Source organism: Leptonotus elevatus, chromosome 11, assembly GCF_054856555.1.
Source record: "Leptonotus elevatus isolate MCC_2025b chromosome 11, RoL_Lele_1.0, whole genome shotgun sequence".
NCBI classification, from domain to species: domain Eukaryota; kingdom Metazoa; phylum Chordata; class Actinopteri; order Syngnathiformes; family Syngnathidae; genus Leptonotus; species Leptonotus elevatus.
In genome coordinates, this window is record NC_141249.1 from 18,271,584 (window position 1) to 18,290,408 (window position 18,825).

At 40.7% G+C, this 18,825-nt stretch overlaps 1 protein-coding gene across 5 annotated transcripts; it reads right to left on the minus strand.

Annotated features, from left to right (window-relative positions):
- Nucleotides 1-802: 802 nt before the first annotated feature.
- On the minus strand, nt 803-18,730 carry clocka (clock circadian regulator a). Of its 5 annotated transcripts, none has more exons than XM_086088412.1 (22): nt 18,598-18,730; nt 15,764-15,822; nt 11,613-11,774; nt 11,447-11,536; nt 10,671-10,727; nt 10,440-10,588; nt 10,188-10,279; nt 9,303-9,392; nt 9,110-9,230; nt 8,903-9,016; nt 7,926-8,047; nt 7,724-7,806; nt 7,523-7,629; nt 7,287-7,434; nt 5,919-5,994; nt 5,690-5,834; nt 5,499-5,599; nt 4,462-4,545; nt 3,934-4,284; nt 3,277-3,413; nt 2,918-3,110; nt 803-1,933 (listed from the first exon to the last, which is right to left on the minus strand). In XM_086088412.1, exons 4-22 carry the CDS (start codon nt 11,488-11,490, stop codon nt 1,796-1,798), a joined length of 2,352 nt encoding a protein of 783 aa, XP_085944538.1. In that variant the 5' UTR covers nt 11,491-11,536; nt 11,613-11,774; nt 15,764-15,822; nt 18,598-18,730; the 3' UTR covers nt 803-1,795. The 5 variants fall into 5 exon arrangements, with proteins under 5 accessions (XP_085944538.1, XP_085944541.1, XP_085944537.1 ...); XM_086088415.1 differs by lacking the exon at nt 18,598-18,730 and adding an exon at nt 18,297-18,565 and having other exon boundaries at nt 5,690-5,831; XM_086088411.1 differs by lacking the exon at nt 18,598-18,730 and adding an exon at nt 18,297-18,564.
- Between the last annotated feature and the right edge of the window lie 95 nt (nt 18,731-18,825).

The window sequence follows — 18,825 nt, forward strand, 5'->3', positions numbered from 1 at the left end:
CCTAATTCATCAGAGAATTTTTTTTATTATAAAGTGGTTTATTGTATTTATTAAAATAATCTTGCACATTTTCAAACCTATTTAGTTATTGCATCATCTTCCCATTTTATTGTACGATTTAAAAATATATATTTTCACTCCTTATTTGCCAATTTCGGCATTATAGAAATTAATTTATTTTGAATAATTATTTTTTGGAACAACATAATGAAATAAACATACCGTATTATACTGATTGTGAAAACAGAATCTAAATGCAAGTCCACTTCCAACTGCTAGATGTCACCATTATCCAACAATTACATTCAAGGCCATCGCAACACCTTAAACAGCAGTGGTGGGCAAACTCGGTCCTCAAGGGCCCGGTTCCTGCAGGTTTTTGGCGGTTTCCCTGCTGCAACACAGCTGATTCCAATCAACAGGATCGTTACCAAGCTTATGCAGAGCTTGCTGATGAGCTGATCATATATCAGCTGTGTTGGAGAAGGGAAACATCCAAAACATGCAGGACTCCGGCCATCGATGACCGAGTGTGCCCAACCCTGTTGTACAGGTACTAGTAGGACAACTCAATGCTACTAGTGAGGTAAAATTACTTGTGGGAATTTTGGTGCCATCAGGAGGCCGTTGGTGTGTGACACATGCTTGCTTAGTTGGGCGTAGTAGTGTTTCTAGTGCCGAACAGTAGTTTACAAGGAAGGCTCAATTGCAGTCTAGTAGGCCAAAAGTCACACCAACAGGACAAAGCGTGGACTAGTATATGGATATCAAAGATTATGAATTAAAAACACACACATTTTTTTCCGTTTGAGTGACATGGTAACTTTATTTGATGTATGATGGAGAAGCTGTGTGAACAAACACTACACTTATTTTTTTTTTCCCAGGAGCATAAATACAGTGAGACAACCAGAACTAGTAAAAATTGGACATGGTTAAAAAAAGAAAAATAACAAAAAAACAGGTAGCAAATTTGAGGTTTGTTATTGGTGGGATTCTTTTTTCCTAAAAAAAAAAGCAAAATATTTTGCACCTCATTTGAATCATTTTTGGCAAATTTCAAGGATTGTCATCAGTGGAAATCTTACAACACTAGAAAAAGAGCATATTCGCCCCTCATGCGTCATATAAAATAGCATTTCCTTCCCGCCGTTACATATTTACATTCTATATTACACATGACCATGAGTACAGTAGTTAAAAGTCCAACCTAAAGAGCATTCTTTCATAAAAAAATAGTTCAGTGGGGAGGAAAGGAAAATAGGGCTTTTGCATAAAGCAGGGTTCCCCAAACTGTGAATCGGGGCCCCGAAAATGGGCCACAGGTCCGTTTTTATTGGGTCGTGGTGTTTTGTTGTAATAAGTTAAAGAAGTTTAGACTAATCACGAAAAGTGGGCATTGGGTGAGATTTTAGGATGAACCTAAAATGCATTATAACCTTTTGCAGTCTAGCTTCTTGTTCGAGAACAGCAAGTAGTAGGCGTGCAGTCAAAAGTTTCGAGAAGGTCACCTGAAAGGTCAACGTGCATTTTGTGTTCATCCTTGAAAGCCTAATGTCTCCAACTTTTTGCAAGTAGTGTGGCATGTTATGGCAATGGGATGGTGTATTTGATTGAGATGAAACAGTTTGGGGGGAAACCCTGGCATAAAGTGATGCGAACGACGTCACTGCCGAGCCACAAGCGGGCGCCGTCGCGGCCTTCAGTGCAAACGAGGATCCTTCAGGGGTTCAGTCCAGTTCGCTCCCCTGCTGGCTTCAAGCAGCTGCTGCGGCTGCGGGACCATGCGATTGGTCTACGTGTCCGTCCTGCGGGCGTGCGGCTGTTGTTGTTTCTGCTGGTTGGCGGCAGCGGCGGCGAATGCGCCCGCCTGCTGCAACGGGAAGGTCCCCGCCGGCAGGATCAACTGATTTCCATGAAGTATCCGTGAAGCCTTCAGCGGCACGCCACACAATTTGTGTTACTTTTCATCCACATGGCATGGATTTGTTTTAGAATCTTTTTAAAAATGTTTTATGCAGGCTTTGGATCAAGTCCAGAGGAATTGCTGTAAAAAGTCCAGACAAAAAAGTGCACCCACAAATTCTTGGATTTTTTGTGTGTGCCATCAATTAAGATTGGACCTCACTGGACCTCATAAAGACTGAAATGATCAATTGAAAAAAAAAAAATGCAAAAAAAGTATATATTTTTAAGAAAATATTTTCAATACATAATAATATATAAATTATTTTCCTAATTAAAAATTCTCTTCCTTTGTATTTTATGTATTCGATTTTTTTAAGTGTATTGTTTAATTAGTAATCAAAGTAGCTTGAATTTATTTTAAGATATATTTAGCTATTTATTTTAAACGTTAAATGTTTTATCCTTTAATAAATAGGCATAAAATGATAATCATCGTTATTTACTTTTTATTTTTCCACTTTTTAGCTAGTCATTAAAAACACTTTTAATGTGTATAAAAATAATTATTTATATAATTATTATATTATAAAATCTTTTAATATACGTTTTATAATAAATTATATTTAACAAAATGTCATCAATGAAACACAATGAACTACATCTTCAAAGTTGTATTTTCAAGAGCTTTAAAAACAAAACAAACTGCAGTAAACCCACAAGTGAAAACTCATGATTGATATTACTAAATTGTATCAATAAAAATTAATAAAATGATGACTGATAGAATTATTAATTGCTAATAATTTACCTGTTTCAATAATGCATATAATAAAGTGCTGAATATTTGCATATATTATTCTTTTCTCTGCAGCCCGTTAAGGCAGCAAACTAGTTCCATTATTACATCCAACATAACCACAACGAAACATCCGATTGATGATAACCTGCATAACTGAAACAATCTTAAAAAACGAAAAAGTGCTCATCATGCTCATGACTAGCCGTGTACCTGTTGCTCCTGCTGCTGCTGCTGCTGTTGTTGTGTCGGCTGCTGGGCAATACTGAAGGTCTGCATGGGGCCCGGTTGGGGGGCGAACGCCGTCACCACTTGGCCCATGAACATGGTGGACGGCACCATGACCGCCCCACACGCCATCTGGCCCGTCACCAGCTTGGTGAGCAGCTGGCGGGTGGCCGGAAACCTGCCCGGTCCAAACATGAACACGTTTTATGCTTGTGTTCAGTTGTCTACTCGTGCACATGTGCTACTAGTATGCCAACATTGGCCTACTAGTGTGCAGAAATGTCTTATAGTATTTTATAGTGTAGGATAGCTGTCCATGAAATAAAAATGAAGAAAGCGCAAACCTAATTTGGGCAGTGTGGTCCTGGGTGAAAGTGGCTACTGTGGGAGCGTTGGCGGCCGTGTTGGGCGGCAAGCTGCTGGCGATCTGGAGCACGTTGGCGGCGTTTTGCTGCGGGATCATCACCGTGTTGTACAGAGGCTGCAGAGGAAACCAATGTGGGATAAAAACTCAAGGGGACTAAATTAACTCATTCACTCCCAGCCATTTTCACCGAAGCAACCCCCTTCGCTCCCGGCTGTTTTACTGGATTTTGACTGATTTTGCAAGGTCCACAGAATATTCTGTTCTATTGCTATAAATACATGGAACCTACCAAAATAAAGATTAGAGTAAAGTACATTTGTATCTGTTTCCATTTTGCAGCAATTAGCATTGGAATATAGCTAGGTTTCATCACTATTCACAAAGCTGTTGAAAACACTGGGAAAAAGAACTTGTTGCATGGCCTGGCTGATCTCGTATACTCTGCTGCCACCTGCTGGTCGTTTTTTGTAATAACTACCATTGCTTTAGGCAACCTGTTCAGAAGCTGTATTAAAGCCTTATGGAAGAAATATAAAAAAACACACGTATACATTCGTTTTTGGGAGTGCAGGACAAAGTATTAAAAACGTATTTATACGCCTTTGGGTTTGAACGATTAAAAAAAGTGTCATACCTGTGCCAGTGCTGTGTTCTGTTGGGGCTGGACAGCATGTTGTTGTTGTTGTTGGATAGTCTGCAGAGGGCCCGCGGAGACCACGTGACCCTGCATGCCGAGCACGGGGGGGCCCTGGGCCACCTGTGGGGCCGCCTGTGGGGCCATCTGCATGGCGGTCACGTTCACGGCCCCTTTCTGCATGAGCATCTGCAGGCTCTGCTCCTGCACCCTCTGCAGCTCCTGCTGGATCCTCCACAGCTCTTCCAGCTGCCGCTGAATGTTGGTCTCGATGGCGTGGGTGCGCTGCTCCAGCTGCTTCTTCATGTGCTGCATGTTGTCCAGCTGGCCAGGGAACTGCACCGGCGACGCCTGCAGCGCGGGAACAGCCAGCAAGGGAATGAAAAATCTCATGAGAGTGCTTAAAAATGTTTATTTTATGTACTCTACAGAGTGACTTTTTACTGCATTTCAAGCACGGGACACGGAAGTCTGGTTCCAATTCACATTTGTTGCCATTTGTACAGATAAGAATGAGCTCAATCTTACTTGGGCATTGGTCTGAACTTGCTGCTGCTGTTGTTGTGAAACCATTGGTGCCATCTGTACTGTGCTTTGGGAGCTTACGGAATGCTGGAGACACACATAAAATATAGACGGTATATTAGGGGTGTCAAAATTAGTGCGGCAATTTTGAGTTAATTTAAAGATCCTTAAACGCCACAATTTTTTTTTTAACATGCCATTAATGACTGCCCCTTACTTGGAAAGCCTGTACTGGGGGAATTCCAGTCGCAACGCAGCAGACGCGTCCATGTCAAAATTTTGCAGTAATAAATTGAATAGTTGTATTTTACAATTTTAAAAATGTGCAGAATTTCACAAGTTAATTAGTGTTAAAGTTTAGATAGCTCTTAATATTGGAAAGAAAAATGCACTGAGCTGTCACTAATGTCTTACAAATGCAATTATGCCATCTAGTGGCAGAAAATGACCTCAACACAAATCAATGTCACACTCATTTTCTTTTACAGTTACAGTACATATTTTTAATTTTAACTCAATTTGATCAATTATGAAATTACTGTATCAATGACTCAAAGATGCAGCGATATTTTTTGTATTAGTTTTAAAAAAAAATCCACTTTTATGTTAACGAGAGTATGAAAACTTGTGCATTGTACATTTAGAACAGATATAAATGTGCGATTAATCGTCAGTTAACTATTGATGTTATGCAATTAATTATGATTAAAATTGTAATCACCTGACACCCCTAATACATATAGGTTTTTTTACACAATACAGTACATACAACGTAAGACAAAGACAAAGATAATGACATTCAAACATTCCTAGCCCCCCCCCCCAAAAAATAAATAAATAAATAAATGTTCTTGTCGTTATAAAGTTATACAAATACATATCGAAAGGCCAACATGTAAAACAGTTCAAATTTCTGCCTGCAATTCATATCTTTATTGTTGAGGGACTAAAAAAAGTTTGTTTCTTCCTCTTTAAAAAAAAATTCTGACACTGATTTGTCCCTGTGCTCTCGTGTCATGTTCTTCAAACTCAGGACCAACCTGGCTGCCGACTGACGATATTCTTTGCAACGAGACACCCACGTTGGATCCAGACTGGCGACCTGGCGTGCTCCGGCCTCCTTGGGGCTTCACTTGAGACGCTGAGGGCACGAAAACCCAGATGAGCCCGCTTGATCCAAAATGGCGCCCCACAACACTCACCGAGGCATCAGAAGCGGGATCACACTTACAGGAGGCTTCCGACAGCGCCGTGTGCACGGATTTACGCGAGCTGCGTGACGATGCCGAGGGCGGCCCGCTGTTGCCGAAGCACTCTAGCGCCTCCTGGAGGCTGGAGGCGTTGGGCTGCGACTCCAAGCCTGAGTCGTGTGACTGCTAAAGCGCGAGGGAGGAGGAGATAGTCAGTGGAAGGGAGCGCAGACGCAGCCTACGTCGCGGACGCACGACGTCATCGCTCACCTTGTCTGTCGTCATCTCCGGCGGCAACGCTTTCGAACCCGACTCTCGCCGCTGTTCCGATCTTACTTCACCATAGCTGAAGGGTGAAAAATATGCTAGAGTCAGAAAATTGAAATCAAACATGCCTGAGGATGTACAAGTTTTAGGCATCATGGCTGATGAGTGATAACGCTAGGGACCCACTTCTGACACCAACTTGATGTGGAAAATGACATTTTTCAAGGAAGACTGTCACATTAAGTGTTTAACTTCTTTTTACACGATTCTGCCTCTGTTGTGGAAGAGCACATGGTGGATCCCACTTCTGACACCACCACATTGTCATGTTAATTTAATAACCAAATGTTGTCAAATAAATTTACATTTAAAGTGATTAAATTTTTTGTTTTGTTTTTTACTGAATCCCGCCATGGTAATGTACATGCATATCAAGCACATACAAATTCTTTTTACACAGACCATCCCGCTTCTCTCATGGCTCATCATAGACAATCACACAGGGGGTCCCACTTCTCAAACCAAACTGTCATGAAAAATCTAATAATATAGTTTTTCAGTTTTCAGTTCAAGGCTGGTACCTCAAAAGGAAAAACAAATTGTGTGTCCCATGAAGGTTCCCACTTCTGAAACTAATTTCTCACGGGAAATCAAATTACTTTTTTAAACTGGACCACTCTTCTTTTTGGGGGGATTGGACTAATTTATTTTGATGTAAAAAATTCTAAATCGGCAGATGAGGGATCCCATTTCTGACACCACCACATTGTCATGCTAATCTAATAACCAACTTTTGTCAAATAAATTTACATTTAAAGTGATTTGCTTTTTTTTAATACTGAATTATGCCTCGGCAACAGGCGAGCACATGAAGGTTACCACTTCTGACACCAACTTGACATGAAAATTCTGTAGTTTCATTTTTTAAGATGGTCTATTTTGTTGTTTGTTTGCATTTGCGGTTTCTTTTTACACAGACCATCCCGTTTGTCATGGCTCATAGACAATCACAAAAGGGGTCCCACTTCTGAAACCAAACTGTCATGAAAAATCTAATTAGATTCGTTTTTCAGTTTATGGCTAGTATCTCATAAGGAGAAACAAATTGTGTGACAGTCCCATTAATTAAGGTTCCCACTTCTGACACCAATTTCTCATGGGTAATCTAATTATTTTTTTAAGCTCAGTTTTATTTATTTTTTATTTATTTTTTTACATTTATAGTGTTTTACTAATTTATTTTGATACTTCAAATTGGACATAAACAATTCCATGTACACTTAAATTTTATGATGGTGGAATTTGGACTTTTTCAATGATTTTCATGTTGCGCATCACATTGTAAATGGCATTCGTGACCGTTTCCTTTACCTGACAACCGTATGAGTGCAGACAATGAACTCGGGCCGAGAGTTCCACTGGTGGTAAGTGATGTAGTAGTGAGTCTGTAACCAAATCCACTGCTGCCCTTTGGTGAGGAATCGGTAGTAACATGACTTCCCTTTGCCGTATTGCATAACTGCAAACACGCAATATTGAAACCGGTAAAAAGTGGAGGTTGCGAGTATATCACATCGTTTAACAGTTATTAACAAATGCGTACTCACGATGCTCGTGGCATTTGGCCAGCGTATCCAGGTCGTCCACGTGGTAGTAGTCATAACCGGATGTGCCCAGGACCTCAAATGGCAGGTAACCTATAATAGGCGGAGCTCTGGACAGCCCCAAATTCAAAAGTGACTTTAAATAGTGCTAAATTAACACCTCGTCGCATTATTTGATACAGTTGCTCCGAATGAAGTGGCTACCTGTGGTCCAAGAAGAGAAACTTCCACTCTAAGCTGTGTCTGGAGGTGAATTCCTCATTGGGCTCCTCGACAGTGCACATCTCCTGTGGACCACATATCATCACGTTATCATATATTGGGATTGCATGTACAATAAATACATCTTTTAAAGTACAGACGTAATTTTAAATGTCTCAAGTGCGCAGTTAACGTGAGTGCATACCTTGATGAATTTGGGTTTGGCGAGCTTCACAGTGGCTACGAGACACAGCTGCTCCTCACAGGTCGAGCGGAGCGATCGTTCAATGAAGGCCTCCGTGAATCCATTGTGAGGGCAATTAGGCACTGGGGGAACACATTCATTCATTATACGTTTTTTATGCTATAGAGCATACAAAAGGCTTTGATGCAGCCTTTGAACTGAAGAGAACGGTTGAAGCAGCAAGTAGTTATTACAAAAAACGGCCAGCCGGTGGCAGTAGAGTATAAGAGATCAACCACGGCCATGTTGCAAATAGCGGGTTTCTCCACCGTTTTAAACAGATTTGTGAATAATGATGAAACTTAGCTAGATTCTAATTATAATGGCTGCAAAACGGAAACAGATAGAAGTATAAAAAAAATTCCCCGATGAAAGAAGAGACTCTATTCTTTTTTTGGGGTATGTTCCATGTTTTTAGAGCAATAGAACGCAATATTCTGTGGGCCTTGCAAAAACGTCTTTTTTGTATGAAAGTCCAAATATTGTTTCTATATTTTGCTCTTTTACTTATGTAAAATACGTTATTTTATTCCTTTATTTACATAAGATACATGGCATTTCTGTAATTTATTTCAATATTGAAAATGAATAAGCCTATGCAAAATTAACTCAATTACTGCAATTATATATATACAGTATTGTTTCAATAGGAGATATTTTAGGTAACTAAATTATGTTATTTTTGCATGACGTTTTTTTTAATGTAAAATAAAATTTTAATTATTAATATTAAACATGATTTATGTCACTAAATTAATTGAAGGTCTCTAAACGATTATCAAAATATTTATTGATTAATTTGATAATTGATTAATTGCCAATTCATCGTTGCACCTATAAATGAAAATAGCCTCACCACAGATGAAGTCTGCTGTCATATATACAGTTTAATCAATATTTTTGGAGTTTTTTTTAACCAATATTATTTAGTTGCTCACCATTGTTTAGGGACTTGAAATTTCCAATAAATTTGACGTATTCGTACACAGGCGGCTCCTTGGGGTCCATTGTTCCTCGGAGCATGTGGCAGCAGAACTCCAGCTGGTTCTTGGCTGTGATTTGGGGACAATCGGGACGTGACTAAAAGCCGGTACAGCACACACTCGCAAATGAGCTCAAATCCTGGGCAAAAAAATGTGGATTACTTTTCAGATATTCGGGCGTCAGCCTCTCCTTTTCGGCGACGTGCGAGGACAGTAGCTTGTAGATGTCCGAGTGCTCCCCCCTGGGCAGGAAGTTCAACAGGTTGTGATCCACAAGATCGCACTGGAACACATTGAGCGTCTTTTAGCACTCCTGTCGTTACAATGAATGCGCATTTGGAAGAGGAAAACTCACAGGGAGGTGCTCCAGCAGCGACGTGACGCTCTCCGATGCGTAGATGATGTTCCCGTCGGTCGTGATGGCGAGGAAGAAGCCGTCCAACGCCTGAGAGGAAGCAGAACGTCAAGTTAGGTTGTTAGCAGAACAATTTATGAGAAAGTATTTTGCTTTTGTGGATGTTTTTTTTTTTGCTAGTTAAAAAGCTCAAAATAAAGGACAAAATAAAGGACAGAGTCCCCCTTTCATTTCTCAGAGTAAACTGCTGTGCGCAGTAATCAACAACTTGAAGCCTCTTTTTTGAGTCATACATGCTTAACTCATTCACTCCCAGCCATTTTCAGTGAAGCAACCCCCTTCGCTCCTGGCTGTTTAAGTGGATTTTGACTGAATTTTGCAAGGCCCACAGAATATTGTGTTCTATTGCTATAAAAACATGGAACCTACCAAAAGAAAGATTAGAGTCTCCTCTTTCATCAGAAAAAAAGTGTATTTCTATCTGTTTCCGTTTTCTCAGCAATTAGCATTAGAATATAGCTAAGTTTCATCATTATTCACAAATCTGTTTAAAACAGTGGGGGAAAGAGCTTTTCGCAACATGGCCCTGGTTGATCGCTTATACTATGCTGCCACCTGCTGGCCGTTTTTGTAATAACTACCAATTCTTTAAGCATTCTATTCAGCTCAGAGGCTGCATCAAAGCCTTCTGTGTGCTCTAGCATAAAAAACGTATAAATCCGTCTTTGGGAGTATGGTATTTTTTTAAATAGAACGTATTTATACATTTTGGGGAGCAAATGAGTTAAGAGTAAAGTTGTAAGATTAAATCATATCAAACGGTCCATCTCACCTGCAAATAGGAGGGGTTTACATTTCACATTTCATCTTCTAGCGGCGCCTCACCTCCAACATCAGCTGTGTGAATTCCTCGTTGCTAAGAAACGGAGGCTTCCAGTCCTGCCTGATCTCCGTCGACTCAGACTGCGCAGAGATTTCTGATGGAAAAAGATGCAGTTAGGACTGAGACAGTCACAGATTTGCTAAGGAAAAACCACAAAAAGCAAAACTTTTGAATGATGTCGCACACAAATTTCAGAAATCTGATTTTTGTTGAAAAAAAAAAATCAGAGGTTTTATTTAAATGTGGTTTGTTACCTTGTTGTTTCTGCAGGAAGTCGATGCTCTTCTGCAAAATGGTGGACTTGTCCATCTTGCGGGTGTTGCCCGGCAACATGGTCCCCAGCTCTTTGATGAGGACGTTGAAGTGATCTCGCCGATTCTTCTCAGACTTGTTGCGAGACACACTGCAAACACATTTACTTGGGTCAAGACCAACAACAAAAAAAGTATAGAAAAAAAAAAGCCTTCTCGGGTACGTTTTCTCACCGTTTTGCTTTGTCCTTGTCATCGTCGTCCATTAACCCAAAGATGCTTCCGTCATCCCTGCAGGTTACAGGAAAAAAACAATTACAATTGTAGTGTAAATCAGGTTGGTCTAATTTAATAGACATTCTTTAGCACAATTCTGAGCACTTTCTTTTCAACTTCCACTGGTAGTAGCAGTGAGACTAAAAAGGTACCTACCAAGTGGCACTGCATGTATAAAAAAAAAATAATATATATTTTTTTAAATGGCATTGATTTGAGCCATTTTTTAAGTATTTATTTTTGCAATAAGGTCACTGTAAACGTCAGTTTTATAGATGCAGCAAATATTGCTGTAATGACATCTATTACAACAACTCGTAAAGGTACAGCTTGTAAGAAAAAAAGCAGCTAATTGAGGTGCGGCATTTATTTTTTTAAGTGTAAATAAATATAGTGTATTTTAATAAATAGATTAAAAAAAAACAATAAATATATTACAAATAAATATTGTTTTAATGCGGATCGACCATCGATGCTAACCATTCCGTTATGTGTTAGCATTAACCTAGCAGTGACATTTCTAAGGCAAAGTTGTTGGTTTTTTGGTGGTATTAAACAGCTTAAAGACTCTTTTTTTGGAAGACTTCTCTGCCAACCGGCTTGTTGTTGTGAAATTAGTTGAGTTGCATTGTAATCTCTAGCAAAGATTAACTGGCGCATGTCGTCTAATAGAACGGAGGCCACTATTTGAAGAAATGCAAATTGAGAAAATATCTTCTTGCAATGTGACTCACTGATCGATGCTTGAGGTCATTTTGATCCTTTTCAGGGTTACCATGTCAGATGGGATCTTTCAATCGTGAGGAAGACATTTGCGAATCAACCTTTAAGAGAATTAGAGCAAAATAAACAACAATACCGCACACCAAGACAACTTCCAAACCGAGCCCGTCCTATTACCTTGCGGACAGCCGAGCCGGTCCGGAGAGAGGACGAGGAGGAGAGCGGACGAAGGTGGCATCGAGGCGGACGCGGGCACCTGGATCAGCGCGTCGAGAGCTGCCGAAAGGTCTTGGCGTCGACTCGGCGTGGGAACCTCACACATGGCAGCGACATCGGGATCTATGAGATGAGGGGGAATAAACAGAGCCGTTAGACATGTCCCAACTTGAAACAATGATGTCTTTCTCTCTGAGATGTCTGAGATGAGGATTAAGTAGCCACTTAATTAGGCACACTTGCAGCATCAGTGCCCAAGTTAAATGTAGGCCTGAGCGTTTGCCTAATCGCGACTTAGGGTAGGGCTCGTGTCAATAATTGTCTGCTTGTGCATCCTTTCAAGTAGTAATACTTTTCATGTGACGACATAAGGTGGTGTCATGACGACTGAGTGACTTCAGGCTTTCGGGCCGCTCCCTAGCTGTATGGGACTCGCGTGACTTCAGGTCGTGGTCCTCTTTCCTCCCTGGGGCACACATATGTCATGTGCACATTAGAAGGCGGCACGGCTTTATACCGCCCGCCGGAGGAAGCAGAAGCTGCAGAGTGAGCGTTTTATAACCGGGAGAGCAGAGGTTGTGTAACTGTGATGTCATCGCTGCTTCGCTGACCCAATGACCTACTTTCATCCTCCTCCACCCTCCAAATTTAAAATCACAGCACCACGGGTAACACCGACCCGCTCCTGCCGGCGCCACCCTGTCAAATTCATTCCACCTTTCAGCGCGGGCGGGCCCAGACGCTGGCAGTCACGCCATGCAAAACTAAAGCATGTGTGTGAAGTAGGCCAGTGTTTCTCTAATCTTTTAGCAAATATGTGAGAGTTTACTGAATGTGATATAGGATAACGTCCCACTCCTACACCTGATGTCAATATGACGCCGGCTTGGAATCAATGTTGTAGGCCACCGAATCACTGAGGGTGTGAGTCACTGGCGGATCTCTAGTGGCGCCGCTCACCACGCCTGGGGCTGGCACTGCCGGCGAATGGCGGCGTGCCATAGCAACCATGTGGCGTAAAAATAGACTCTAGTCTTCCCTGGAAGTGGCACCCAGCTTCAAACTTTAGTACACGGGAATGAAGCACTGTCCCCGGGAAAAGGGTTTCCAAGCATCGCCGGGGGTCAGGCCGGTTATCGGCGCCGATATTGGGCATTTTGACAAATATCGGTATCGGCCTTTTAAAGAAATCTGACGGCCGATATAAAGTAAATCTAAAACCATTTGAATCTCAGGGAACTATTTAAATTTGCAGTTAACTTTATAAGAGATGCTACTGACACTGGGAACCTTCTGAAACCATTTGTTTTTGTTCCGACATTAAAACAAAGAAATTTGCAAGTTTAAGATTTCATGTATTTTTAAATCTCGGGGGAAAAATATTTACTGTAGAAAACTATAGAGAGCTATGGTACTTACTTGCTTATGCTTCCATTTAACTTTTTAAAACGTACTAAGCTCCCTGAACGGTTTGTTAGAAATTTAAAAGGATGCCAATTGTCTAAGATAATAAATTAATAAATAAAAACTTCTACATTTTGAAAAGTCTGAAATTTTGTTCAATAAACAAGATTGGCATTTGTATTTAAAAAAGAAAATGTTGACGCCAATATTTTTTCCCACTTTTTACGGAAAATGAATATCACTTCAAATATCGGTGATCGGCCTCCTTGACTACTAATAATCGGTATCGGTCCTGAAAAAAACATATCGGTCTATCTCTATTCTTGGGGTCGGTCTTATGTCAACCTAACCCGACTTTTTCGCAGGGACGGGTCACTCCAAGCGTCTCAGTTTGTAATTACGGCATTTGCATTTGTCCTAATTGTTTACTCACTGATTAATCTAGTCAACAAATGTTGGAGCCTTGCTGGTGGTTTCTGAGTGTGGTTTCTTAACATTATGGCTGTCTAAACCAGTGGTTCACCCTTTTTCCAGTGACAAACCCGTACTGAAATTGAATAGAATACTGATTATAAAATAAATTGTATGAAATGATATTTACATAAACTTTTAAAATATATTTTTTAAATCTCACATACCCCCTGGAGTGCCTTCACGTACCCCCATTTGAGAACCACTGGTCTAAACCATGCACAATTGAGCACTTGTATAAAAAATATCCAATTAAAATGAGTCTAAATGTGCACTCATATATTATTAGAATTGTGCAGGCAGGTAAAAAAATCATTGGTGCAATTTGATCAAAGGTGACTGCGTATGAAACACGATTAGGTTAGGTAAACCCCGGTGTCACAGCAACCCCTTGTTGCCTTTTTCATCGTCTGCGTCATTGGCTGACACCCGAAACTGGAACATCGGTGATCACTCATAAGATCCCCGCTGTCAGAACGCAGACCGCAGCTTAGTCTTGCATGAATAAAACACGAGCGATCGCGTGTGCTGCAAAGGGATAGTAAAAACTGCAAAGGTTCAGTTGGATATTTCGGGACGCTTTACGACGGACTGTGTGTGATGCTGCCGCATCGGGAGCGGTCCCGAATCAGACGTGACAGCATCTAAGATATTCGAATGTGAAATAAGGTATGTGAAGGCTTGTAATAAGCAGACACAATTTGCATTTTTCATCTCATCAAAACACATTGAATAGCAACATGTGTCTCCCACTTCTGTCACCAAAACACACCGTGTTGTGGCTCTAATTCTAATTCAGAATAAGCAAGATTTGTGGACAATCCCATTAGGGCTCTGTTGCCTCTGTTTGACAATTAAAATTTATGGGGAGCTTATTTGATGGATCCCACTTCTAACATCACATCATTATGGAAAATAACTCATCACACAACACGGTCCAGTGCTGAATCAATAACCTCACACAAAGGCACCATCCTGTCTCTGTGACTTCCAAACTACATCAGAAAGAGGAAATTTCAACGTAAGATCATGTGAAGAGATCATGTGAAGGATCCCATTTCTGACAGCAAATCATTGTGGAAAAAAAAAAATTACACTTTGGTTCTGGGAAATTGACGAGTCAGATTATACACAGTAAATTCTGTAGGGTAAATTTGACTCTATTTATAGTGGGATCAAATACACTCAGTTTTAGAGTAGACTAAGATTTACATTTGGAAGAGAGTAAAATAAAGAATTAAAAAAACAATAAAATAAAAGTCACTCAAGGGTTGAGGAACTGATTCACGACCTTCAGCTTGGGAGACTACCACCTGAGCTATGCCACTCCTACAGTTTGCTTATCTCCAAGAGGAGACACAAACAATGTTTTTGGTCGCTTGGAGTTAGGAAGATTCCCGCTGAAATGAAATGCAAGAGCTGAATGGCTCAGGGAGTAGATCGGCAGTCTCCAAGCTGAAGGTTGTGAGTTTGTTTCTTAACCCTTGACTTACTTTTTCCCCCAATTCTTTATTTTATACTCTTCCAAGTCAAATTTACTCTACAGAACTTACTCTGTACCTCTTCTTTTTTTTTATGGTGGCTTTTACAGACACTGAAAAAGGGGTTACAGGTCCAACCAAGTCCAGCTACAAGCCCACTACCAACACCACCTCCAAAAAAGTCAACCAAACTCAAGGCGTAAAATGTATTTCACATAAAAATGAGTCCAAGCCTCATCCTATCGTAATTATACCTATATATACATATACTTCTAAAACCTGGAAAATGTATGGGACAATCATGAGGGATCCCACTTCTAATACCAAATTGATGTGGATAATCTATTTAACATAAAAATCAGTCCAACTCGGTGTCGTCCGGCCATTACTGTGGCACAGATACAACTTTAAAAGCAAGAAAATTGCTGGTACGATCCCACACGGAATCCCACTTCTGATACCAAATTCTCGTGGAAAGTCAAATCATCTGTTAGAAATCCTCATGTTCCAGCTATACACAAATGCAGCTATGCTGTGGCGAATATTTTCAAAAACATCCTAACGATGCCTGTATCTTACAATCAGGTGACTCCATTTAGTCTCCATGGTAACAAGCAACAAAAACGCCAGAGCCATTTCAAATTGGAGAAGGAACACATGCAAACAAAGGCTGCGTCACATTTCAAATGGTTCATTCACGTTCAAGCTCAAGACCAAGTCTTTTCGCTGTTATGTTGCAGATTTAAAAGGGCTTACCTTTGACCTCGTCACGTTGAGGCAGCTTAGCGGTCCAGATCCCGTTGTCAAGTCTTCCGCTGATCAAAAGGCAAGAAAGGCTACATGAACAGAGGCTTAAGAAGAGCTCGCACCGGTAAATCAGAACATCTGGGTCACCTCAGCGCGGTCGCAATATGAGAACACTCACACACACACACCCACACCCACGCAAACACACATTTCCAGGTGGTTCATTCGTAAGCAGGATTCTCGTCGGCTGGCACTTCCAAGAAAGGTAAACGTGAGCAGCTGTTCTTGGAAGAGCATGAATGGAACCCGGTTGTTAAATGGTGTCACGCTGAGAAGAACTGCTGCTACGCTACAGATCATTCCGTAAATACCTGCAGCATTGAGGCAAAACCTGACTAGCTTCTTGCGCATTACAATAGCTGAAACCAAATCATTGTTGCTTTTCATCGCGGGAGTTACATTGCACACCAGTGAAAAATCTGCCATATCGAGACCATATAAAAACATTATGATCCACAATCCACATGCTTTAAACACATCTAAAAAAAATCATTAGAACACACTTTTAAAACACATTGTTGATGTATTTGAACATAGAAAAACACTTGAGAAAATATAAATGAGTAGAAAAAAACCCACTACTAGATTTAACCCAGTAGACTCAGGTCAATTAGTGAACCCCCAGTGCTCAAAGCAAAAATGGTGAATCAGCATTTAGCCGTTATGCTACGCAAATGAAGTAAGCTGCAAACAAAACTGATGTTATTTATACTGAAGTGTAAATGTATTTAAATTTGTCTGTTTTTGTTGTGTTGTTCCCCCCCCCCTTAAGTGTTTTTAATGATTTGGTTTGTAAATGCCTTTAAACGTATTTGTAACTTTCTGAAGCACATTATGTATAAAATGCGCTATATAAATAAAGCTGCTTTGCCATTTCATTAAAATGCCCCCAAAGATCAACAATTACAGTGTACACACATTTGAAGCCTTGCTGAAACTATAACAATACTGCAATCATAAATATATATGTCTCAGTTGTCTCACGCAAATGAGTCCCACCCGCTCTACTATTGGCCCCATTCGGAAGGCCACCTCACTTGATGAAATACGAACCCTAGGCAATCACAAAGACATCCGGCTGATCCAGTTATGATAAAACTGCTGCTATGGCAACACTTACGCTAATCTATTTGGCGCACGCCGCTGTTTACAAGCTTGCTTTTGTCACATCTGGAACCACGTGCTTCAATCTGTGAAGAGATCTTCACTTGCGGGAGAATTCTGCCGACTGCTTAATCTATGAAAGCGACGCTTGGCGGCTGACACAAATAGCCGAGTCATTTTCAAACCTTTGATGTCAGCAAGTTAGGTCCGCCGGCAAAATAAGAGGTCACCTGATGAAACTACAAAAGGTACAGAAGACTGAAATTGAAAGGCTTCTATGTGAAGTTTCTCCACCAATCGGTCAGCTGGTCTCTCTAAATGACGCAGGCAAAGAATGGGAATCCTTAACAATCATTTCCAAGTCCAGATACTCCCAGATGTTGCATCTATCATCAAGTGTTAAAATGAGGACTCTTTTCATTTCAGTGAGGCTTTTGACGTGGAATTTCAAACTGAATTGACCTTCTTTTTTTATTTTTTTATACCCAAGTCAGAAATTAATTACGCAGAGTAATTCAACTGCCAAGAGTGATGTTTACATGAACGAAAGTAAATCACTACAGCTGTGCCTGGAGTTTAATTCCATGACCACATACATTTGTTGGAACTCAAAACACTCAATAATGCAATGAATGGAAATGGCATTAATTAGTTCCAGCATCCCAAATCACCAACCATTTAAATTGTTGCTCAATAAGAAAAAAGAAAAGAATAAAAGAACCCTATAACATTGTACCACTTTTTTTTTTTTTGCTTGACATTGCGCTGCTCCATAAAGTAATATATGACTGCCTGTCTGCATATGCATTGCACATTAAAAGACAAAAAAACATATAGTAGGCTCGCTACAATAACCAATTTGAGAATATCAACATATAAAATCTAAATATTATATTTTAAAAAAAATAGTAGGCTACAATAACCAGTTTGAGAACATCAACAAATAAAATCTATATATTAAAAACAAAATAATAATAATAATAATAATAATAATAATAGCTTTTATGGAGAGTCTTTACATATATATCTAACCAAACCATACACAGCATTGTAAAATATAAATCCAAATGTCAACACAGCTCAATTTCTGATGTGGAAAATGAGAGATTCGTTAAACCTTAACGTACAAAATCAAATGACAAAAATAAGTCAAACATCCGTCAAAAAAAAGCAGCGGGTGCCCCCCTCAGAGTGGAGCCCCTTGGCACGGCACCTTGACCCGCACGTAGCCCCCTCAGGGGTGGCGCCGACCGGCAACACTGACCGGCGAATCACCGCTAGGCTAACAGCACCTAGCCCTCATGCTAACCAACTAACACCGGTTTATTTTACAGCAGTTTTGCCAAAAACAACACAGTTCTAGGTTGTCACCACTTACCGTTACTTTTGAGGGCAACTTTTCAGGGTACCTCCTGTTCGACGTTATGAAGATAAATCGCGTAGTTTTCTCGTCCCGGTGAAATGGAGGAGTTTAAAAAGAGCGACGCATCAATTTCCAAAGAAGCGAGCGTCAACCTACTTTCAGCCGGCTAGCTTGTTAGCTTAGCTACCGCCGCGTTAGATAAGAATGTGGGTCAGCGGGCCTTTGGCAAGAGCCCAAGCCCGGCAAGGCGGCGCGGTTCCGGCTGTGGGCTGTGATGCAGACACTGAAGCAGATCGGCCAGCGGTGTTCCACTTACCCCCGTTGAGAGACAGACAGCCAGTCAGTCTACTCTTAACCGGCTTGGTGGATATCCTGGCTGGCTGCCGGGTGCGACGCAGCCCGGCTGGATGGAAGTGGGCACGTCGTGGGCACATTTGTTGGATCACCTGGAACAGGTGCCATGGTGGGTCCAGTGGGTGTGCAACCAACTTGTCACGTATAATACATCAAAAAGTGAAAAGCACGCTAAAATTACAGTATACAA

Bases quoted from the DNA above. Each gene is read 5' to 3' on its own strand.
- clocka (XM_086088412.1), bottom strand. From the start codon at position 11,490: ATGGTAACCCTGAAAAGGATCAAAATGACCTCAAGCATCGATCA. The intron at 7,807-7,925 runs GTATGCACTCAC...TGTGGTCCACAG, and splicing joins CCAAACCCAAATTCATCAAG to GAGATGTGCACTGTCGAGGA. The intron at 5,835-5,918 runs GTGAGCGATGAC...CTCGCGCTTTAG, and splicing joins CGGAGATGACGACAGACAAG to CAGTCACACGACTCAGGCTT.